The 9,730-nt window shown below is 37.0% G+C and overlaps 1 protein-coding gene across 1 annotated transcript in view; it reads right to left on the bottom strand.

Annotated features, from left to right (window-relative positions):
- Positions 1–9,730, bottom strand: part of myo9b (myosin IXB) — a 58,606-nt gene that overhangs the window by 32,446 nt on the left and 16,430 nt on the right. The window contains 1 exon segment of the mRNA XM_016537452.1: positions 8,135–9,031. Coding sequence (XP_016392938.1) covers positions 8,135–8,971 — 837 coding nt within the window. The 5' untranslated portion in view covers positions 8,972–9,031.

The following is a 9,730-nucleotide window of genomic DNA, read 5'->3' as shown; positions in this document are numbered from 1 at the left end:
TCACAGAACTGACTCAGCAACAGCGGAGTAAAACTGTTTCATCTGAGCATGTGGCACATTATCGTATCGCATATCGAATATCGCATTATTTAATGAGTTATCGCATATCGCATTTTTCTTCAATATCGCACAGCCCTACTGTCTACACTGGATGCGGCGCGGCGTGACAAATTCCCGACAGTAAACTGCTGCTGCGTTCTATTTATGAAGTACTGACACAAGTTTCAAATGATTTTGACGCGTCCAGACAGTGTAGACAGACTTTAGCTTTTAGACTTTAGACAACTGTCGCGTCCGGTGTAGACACGGTGAAAGGCGGAACGAAAACGTGCTAGTCATTTGAAGTAGGGATTGGCGAATCGATCCTGAAGTATGGATATATCGATACTGATGCGAGTATCGAAAGTATCGATACTCAAATAAAAAAATATCGATACTAAGGTGTTTTTATTTACCAGTGATTTTGTTTATTTAACAAAAAATAATGCGTACAATATGCATTAAATTGGACGAATAACCTATGTTAGCAAATAATTGTGTGGGAGGGATTTTCCTGCTCGTCTGAACACACGCAAATGTTGCAAGGCAGAATCAATCAATTACAGAGAGCGTTCACTCACTTCTGACCGTGCATTTAAATAGAGCTGCGTTCCCCAAAAGTTGCCTATAATAAGAAAGCATTGATGTTTTTGGGAACGGCAGCCCAGAACAATGCAGAAAAAACATATATGTTTGAGTTATTTCACAATAAACATATTGAAATTGAACCCTAGTTTGTGCAGTACGTTTATTTAAATTTGAATGTTAAAAGTTCATATTGCTCATGTTCTATTCTGTATTGTTAATATAAATCATACACTCTCTGAATAAAAAGGTCGCATTTTATGCATGCAACAGCCTATTACTGGCAGTCCCTTATGACAATGAACCATGGTTTTCCTAAAGTGACCATAGTTTAACTATAGTATTTGTAGATTTCCATGGTTACCACTACAGTAAACATATTTTAACCATGTGTAAACAAAAATATAACCTAATAAGTTGCAATTAAGGCGTATTGAATGTTAAAATGCATTTCAAATATAAAAGTAGGTATTATTATTCACTGTACTCCTAGTAATTTAATAATTTCATAAATTTCATAATTTAAAAGTTCAGTTTCGAAGTATCGTATCGGTATCGAAAACTGAAACACTGAAACAACAGCAGCGTCAGCATGTGAAACTACCTTACCTGCTATGATACGTGGTCTGAGAAATACTATTTCAAAGGAGGAAATAAATAACGAAATAAATATTACTATATAAACATTAATATAATCATTATTTTTAATATGTTATTTTATTAACTAATATTATTAATTAATTTATAAGTGATAATTTATATCATCTTAAAAATACTATATTTTAATTAATGTTTTTCCAAAGGATGAAATAATTACATAAATATTTAAATATTAATATATACATATTAATTTAATATAGTATATATTACATATATACACAAAGTAGGTTATATTTACAAAAGTATTTAAATACTAATAAATATTATTAATATACTAATTTCTAATTATTGATTAATTCATAAATGATTAATTTATAATGAAATAACTTAGATTAGATATTTAATATAATTATTAAATTATCATAAAATATTACATTATACTATATACACACTAATTAAATATAAAACAATTTTTGAAATTATTTCTACAATTATTTATATTACATATAAATGCAATGTTATGTTTATAAATGTAATATTATAAATTAAATGTACAAATTTATACAATAATTTCTACTTAAATTAATAAAAATATAGTAAAATAAAAAACGATGCGTTAATTTATATTTAATTATATATTATTTATATACATAATATTCAAAAATACTAATGTACATACATTTATATAAATATAGATTGGCAATAAATCATTGTATTACACATACACAAACTATATATGTGTGTGTATGTGTATTTAAATATTAATAAATAAATATTAATACAATACTTAATAATAACAACAACAATAAACAATTTACCTATATATGTTAGATACATAAAATAATTATTAAATTATTGCTAAATCATCACAGATTACACTAATGTACAAAATATTCTAATGTATTAATGTATAAATAATAATAAAAAAAATATTTAGATCACAAAAGAACATTGTATATCCAAACACACAATGTAAGACTATTCCTTTATATATATACACACACTGGTGCCTGAACCGCACGTTCACCCATCTGGTGAAATCCAAGCCATCCTTACAATGCATCTGGAATCAACAATGGCCCTATTCTCAAAGCCATTTTATTAAAAGGCCAGTAGAATCCTATTACTCACAAATAACACTGAGATGCTCACATGACTATTAAATATAGCTGCTTCTCCTTTTATTCACGGCCTCGGAGCCATCGAGCACAAACGTCAGGCCAAGACAATCTGGCCATCTCAAGTGAGCTGCATGACTTCATTCATTTTCCGAGTCTTCAGCATGAACACAAAAGGAAGAGTCGGGGTGGGTTTTGTTCTGAGTTGCAATATCGGGTTAGCTGGTGACAGCGTGTACGAGCGCTAATTGAGATCACCGACACAATAGCATGTCAACAAACATCCTTCAATTAGAACGAGGCGACAATTCATTAGCTCACGACAACAGTTTGCACATTATCTGAAAAAAGTGTGTGGAAAATATCCCTAACTTAGGGCCCTATAATATGATTTCTGCAATGCGGAAAACAAGGACGGAATTGCGGAATCCAAAAAAAAATAAGAAAAAAACGGAATTTACTGTATAACGCAGAATGTCACGTAATATGCCAAATTTTGGATAGATAAATCAAAAATAGGTTAGTACACTTAAATCTTAAATTTGCTTGGCTCTGTGTGAATGAATGGCACAGACGCGCGGTTTCGTTTACTACACACATACTGAAGCACGCCACGCGTGACGCTCAGTGTTTTCAGACTCTGCCGCCTCAATATGTGAGGTCATAAACACATAAACAATCTCTAGAACTGCTCTGAGTCACACTTCATGAGCATTTTACCGTTTCTTTTGAGTAAAACTATCGTCATATCGCTACAAACAGAAACCTAAAGGTCTTCACTGCAACCCGTCAAAATAAATATTTGGTTTAACTTGAAGAAAATGTGACAGAAATATATTACTTAATTTAATGATAGCACTACTACTAATAATACAAATTATTATTAAATAATTGTAAATTATTGTAAATTGTAAATACACAACACAGTAATACCAGTATCTGTTTAGCAGAAAAATGTAAATACACAACAGTATTTCTGCGAAAAATGTATTTTTTATAAAAACAAATGAATTAGAGATGCTTTTGATAGTTAATATTTAAAGAAACCATTCAAATGGAATCCAGAAAATTTATGGAAAACGGAATTTGGTAAAAAATAAAACTGAATTTGAAAAAAAATTTAATAAAACATATTTCATAGGGCCTTAAAAATGTCATTTTTGTTAAACTTTTAATAAATTGATGTTCAATATTGCACGTTTCATGATTTCAATTAATTAGAGATACTTTTTGATTAATAAAATTTAATTTAACCATTAAAATAGATTCTAGAAAAATTTAAACCGAAAAAAAAAAACTGAATCCAGAAAAATTCAAATGGAAAAACGGAATTTGGAAAACAATCAAATGGAATTTGGGAAAAACGGATTTCATAGGGCCCTACTAACTAGAAGTACAAGGAAAAAAACTGTGATGGCTGCCCTAACATTAGCGCAAATTGCCTTTAAGGGAATGAAAAGGCACATGGAGCGCTTATAAGAAAAAGAGTCCTAAAAATGGTGCAGCAGTTCAGAAATCACTCTAATAAACACAAATATGATCTGAACTCTCCAAGTTAGAGTGTTTGACTACAGTTTAAAGGCCTGCAAATGCATTCAGCTCTTTAAATTAACAGAAACTGGAGACGATCGAGGTTATTAGGTCTCCAACGCGACTGTAATGACAGAATGGACTCTTGGGTCATTTTATTGTAGACTTTTCCACATGTCGACATCCCACGTGTCTCATTACAGCCGTCCCACCAAAAATAGCTCAGACCGTCTCAGGAGCCAAAGTCCACCACACAAGACTAACACAAAGCCGAGAGATAAACAATGGCCACGAAATAGCCATTACGACTTCCTGAGGAACAATACGCTGACTCTCGACACCCAGTGAGCAGACCGGCCAATGGGGAGCGAAGGCTCTACAGCTACCACTTCCTGTTGCAAAAAAAAGCTTCCTGTTGAAGTGATCAGCCAGAGGGAAGTTCCTGTCTGCGGGCAGCAGAAGCATTACTTCAGAGGACTCGCATGCATGTATAAATATGAGCACTACATGCGATCGAAAGCCGCATTGTTGCACAGAAACTTCTGAAAACAGAAAGCAAAGATGTTTGCAGAGCCATTTGAGAGCTCAATGCCATTTGCAGAGTCTCCCAACTCTCCTGTTATTTGATACTCAATGACGTAACCCATAAAAGCCATTTGGATCTGGAAGAAAAGCTCGATGCTTGATGGATTCCAAACTGTCCTGTAGAGCACTTTACCACATTAATAGGTCAAATAGCGCGGTTTAATCGCCCTTGAAGATGCTTTTTCTGGTATTTAGTATGCATGCGTTGACGTGAAGGCCAAATATGTGCTCAAACAAAGCAGTACAGTTGTAGGAGGGGGATTACGAAAGAGAGTAACTCCGGTGAAAAGGTGCACGAAACCGGTCCGACGTGTCGATCAATGACAACAGGTGCCAAACATCTCTGTTTACATCATGCAAGTCGAAACGGAGACAATAACATGCAGATTTAAAAAGAAAGGATTGTAAAATTACAGTTTACATTGAGTCACTGTCCATGAATTTGCTTTTAATAGAGTTTAAGGCAAAACCTAGACAAAACTATTTGCTGCTGGGTGAGGTGCCTCGGTAGGTGACAATTAAAGCCAGCGAACTATTTCACAGTTGGAAGTTTGGTAGAAGAAACTGGGACTAGGGTTGCAAAGTGAAACATTCCAGAAACTTTTGGAAAATGAAAATTCTTAGCCGAAACCAAACAAAATGAAACACTGGGCCAAAGGCGGAATACGAATACGTTTTATTTTTTTCTTTGCGTTTTATTCCCGCATGTATTTTTCCATTTTTTTCACCATTGCATAAATTAAATTGCTTTTTACTGTTTTGTCTTGCTTTTCAAAGAAAAAATCAATTACAAAAACAACGATTTAAAAATATTTAACACTGAACATTGTTTAACATTCTAGCAGACATTATACCAACAAAACACAATTTAACTTAAAATGAATAAGTTAGAAAAATAAAAACATTTTGTGGCCATTTTTACATTTAGTCATTTAGCAGACGCTTTTATCCAAAGCGACTTACAAATGAGGACGATAGAAGCAATCAAAATCAACAAAAGAGCAATGATATGCAAGTACTACAACAAGTCTCAGTTAGCTTAACGCAGTATTTTTGAGACCCCCTTCTTGAATCAGGCATGTGATGGACACTTTGAGCAGCAAATCAGCATATCAGAATGATTTCTGAAAGGCCCCGTGACACTGAAGACTGGAGTAATGATGCTAAAAAATTCAACTTCAATCACAGCAATCAATTACATTTTACTATACATTCACATACAAAACAGTTGTTTATTTCACAATACAGAATACATGCAATTTGTGCATGTATTAGAAAACATAACATTCTGCAGTTTATTTACTAATTGTTTAAGGCCATTTTGCGATTTCGATTGCAATCACCATATTGTAACCAGCAGCAACCACCCTTCCTCTTCTCTTTGAAGACATGCGATGCAGTACTAAACAGTCTCTCGCTGTCGGTGCCTGTAATGATTTTTGCGTCTTTCTCTGACACTTTTAAATGCTTCCACACTGCCAACATGTTTGCAGCATTACAAAGAGTGCGCGCCTCTCACTATGCACTGGTTGCTATTTGATCGCGTCAACAAAAATTTCATTGTTCGGTACAATTTATTCTGTCTTTTTGCTTAGCTTTTTTTTCTCTGCTATTTTCAGCCAAATAAATTAGGTTGCCGAACATTCAGTGCATCCCTAGTTAGAAATGGGACATCAGCTGATGTATCCGTCAAATAGTCAAGCAGTCAAAATAACCAAAAGAATCACTATTCAGACACGTGGAAAGCTGGACAAGAAGGAACTTTGCATTGACTCACATATGGAAACATTTCTCTCTAAGACAATGCAGAGAATAATAAAAGGAATATTGCGTCCTTTCTTAAAAATCAGCACCAATTGAAAGTCTCGGAAGATGGATGAGACAAATCAACTTCATGAGACCATAAAAGGAAGAGAAACCCCAGGGAGATCTGACTCCTATCATTGAAAACGTCTGGATTGAGGCTCGTTCTGGTCGCAGTGTTCAATTGACCAGTTTCACAGGCTGCTTCTCACCACAAGTGCAGAGACGCGGGGAATATTTTGTAACGAAGCCTGAAGACGCGTCTGTCAAAGAACAATGACTGTGCTGACTGCGGAGAAATGACTTCTAGTTTTCAGAAACCACAAACACTGGGGCAGGCGTCAACACAAAACCTGACATCTTTCATCTCTTTCGGGACTTGCTACACAAGCAAACTTTATTCTGATAAAGGGGGCTGAGATAAGAAATGACACCAAAGAATTTCTAATGACATCATGTGTACAGGAAACTTCTGAAGTACTGAGAAGAGATGTGAATCTCAGAAGCCGAGTGGGTTGGTTTTGTCTGACTGATAACTTCAAAAACAGCACTTGTATGCAAGAGTGAAATCTCGAGAAGAATGACTTGACAAGAATCTTTAGATGCTAACCCTCAAGCTGTGAAAATATCCCAACATCCACCCTAACCGTTCTCCAAATGCGCTCTTGAGTCTCGAAAGTTAGTTTTTCCCAGCACGAGGGTTACCACTACCATAAACCGCCATGAGATCAGAGTTGGGGAAGGGTTTCTGCTGATATTTTGCAAAATAACAGAATGTGCCTGAAACAACAAGAACTGCATGAGACACGACCCCTGAGGAAGGCCTCCAGATGTAGGTTAGCCGGTACTGCAACATGAGCTATGCAAGTACAACAAGTTGTGACCCCGGGTTTCAAGCACAGGCTTGTGGGAAAGCACTATGTAAATAACTGATCTAAAGAGCTACAGTTTACAGTGAAGACTGAGAGATCTGTGGATAAGCTGTCATTATGATTGTTACGAAGCATTGTTTAAAGTAGAGAGCTCTTCCAGACCCTACAATTCCAACCAAAGAGCCATTTTGTAGAAGCAAGCCTCCAAGGATTAAAAAAAAAAAAAAAAAAAGAATGTATAATGCTCAAATAAAGATACTACACAAACACCCGATCAACTGTAGGGTTCTTATATAACATGAATATTTTTGGGGGTTGACAAGTTCTAAGGTTTGACAACTGCAAACCGCAGACCTATCAACGGACTTCCTTTATTTGAACCATCTCAGTAACTACAACAAAACCTGTGAAAGGTTTTAAAACTCTAGAGACTTGAGCTTAGAATCTGTACAGCATGAAATATCAGAGCAATTTGGCATTATGAGAAACAGTTTTCAACTATCCCATATCCCAGTAAGTCCTCCAACATATCCACTGATCCTGAATTCAATTATTCTAAGCTTGCCTTGCGAATGTTTAAAGCAGAGTGCTTTTCCAGGCTCTACAATTCCAACCAAAAAGCTCATCTGTAGAAGTAAGTCTCCAAGGGATCAAAGTCATACACAAAACTAATGCATAATGCTCAAAAAAGGTAGAATACTGCACAGACATCCAGCATTGACAATCAAATTGTAGGGTTCTTACAAATCATTACCATTTTTTGCGGTAGACATGTGAACCCCATCAGTTAACTTCCTTTACCTTCACCCTTTCAATACACTAAAACAAAGCATTGCAAAGGTTTCAAAACTCTTAGAGACTCAAGCTCAGAACTTCTCCAAGAGGATGTTGGTACTTTCCCATGTCCCAGTAAGTCCCTGAACGAATCTACTATTCCCGAATTTGCTTGCAAACGAATGTAACCAAACCAAGTTTGCATCAAGGCGGTGGTAATGATCTTACCTCCAGCACAGGTCCAGCACCCAAGATGGTTCGTTCCACGCCGCTTGCATAACCCTTCTGGCTGAGAGCCGTCAAGCAGTGAATGAGGAAGTTAGTGCTTTGAGTTTTGCCTGATCCGCTCTCTCCTGAGATAACGATACACTGGTTGACATGCTTGCGCAACATGGCGTAGTAGGCTACATCGGCAATAGCGAAAATATGAGGTTCCAGCTTGCCCAACTGGTGGTTCTCGTACATTTTGACGTATTTGGGGTTGTAAATGGGTAAGAACTTAAAGGGATTGATGGCAATGAGGATGCTGCCAGCGTATGTATAAATTTTATTCTTCTGAAAACGAATGCGCAGGTTATCCAAGATGCTGTCCTCACTGAGGATCGGAAGGTTGCAGAGGTCCTCAAAGTCCTCCTGCTGGGGTGGGAGGAAGCCCCGAGCAACCAGTCGCTTGGACTCCTGCTCGTTCCCCACGGCGGGCAGGTGCACGTAGCGTATGGAGCCATCGTGGTTGCGCTCCTGGAGGAGGAAGTAAAATCCCTCTTTCTGAGAATGTTGTTCTTGGGCTTTTCTCGGCCAGAGAAGGACCCTGTGCACCGGAAGGTCGGTTGATTCAAGCACCCACTCCTCCCCGCCGCACTCCTTCACCTCGGCCAGGACGTAGAGCTTGCTGGCGTCCAGTCCAAGGGTCGCTGCCGCATCCCGTATGACGCTAGCTGCGGTGGCCTCCTTGGTGACTCTGAGTGTACAGCACGATGCTGTCTCCAGAGAGAGTCGGGGGTATATCTGAAGTTCGTAGGCCTTTCCATCTTGGCTAGTCGTCCCATCGCCATCTTTGACACTCATTCTGACTCAGGACGAGCCCCTTCAGCATTACGCACTGCCTTCACAACCACCATCTAGCACCTGGAAAAGAGGACGCAAAGAATTAAGACTGAAACTGCGACACCTAAAAAGTTGATTTTGCAACGTATGAGTTTATAAAACAGAGGCCTACAGATAGGAATATTACAGTAAAATAAGATAGACTGGCAAAGAATTAGGCCTGCAACTAACTTGAGTGATTAATTAATAACTTCTTCGATTAATCACTCTATTTTGCAAAATACTTACTTTACTTTGAGTTTATAGAACATACAAATAAGAATATTACAGTAAAATAAGGTACAGAATGGCAAAGAACTTGGCATGCAGTCGGCGCTGATAGCCTTGTGGGCAGTGCGGTGACATACAGCGTTGTTGTGCTACAGGCGTCCCGAGTTCGAATCCCGCCTCGAGGACCTTTCCCGATCCCGCCCCTCTCTCTCTCTCTCCCCCACTTCGCTTCCTGTCAGTTCTGATCTGTCCTATCATAATAAAGGTGAAAATGCCGAAAATAAATCTAAAAAAAAGAACTAGGCATGCAACTAATATGAGTGATTAATCAATTACTTTGATTAATCACTGTTTTACAAAATACCCACTTTGCTTTAAGTTTATAAAACATACAGACAGGAATATTACTGTAAAATAAGGTACAGACCAGCAAAGAATTAGGACTGCAACTAACATGAGTGATTAATCGATTATTTCTTCAATTAATCACTATTTTGCAAATACTCACTT

The sequence above is a fragment of the Sinocyclocheilus rhinocerous genome, unplaced genomic scaffold (genome assembly GCF_001515625.1).
Source record: "Sinocyclocheilus rhinocerous isolate Xijiao unplaced genomic scaffold, SAMN03320098_v1.1 scaffold1058, whole genome shotgun sequence".
Taxonomy (NCBI): Eukaryota; Metazoa; Chordata; class Actinopteri; order Cypriniformes; family Cyprinidae; genus Sinocyclocheilus; species Sinocyclocheilus rhinocerous.
Note: the sequence above shows the minus strand (reverse complement) of the source record. Positions and strands in the feature narration are given on the sequence as shown.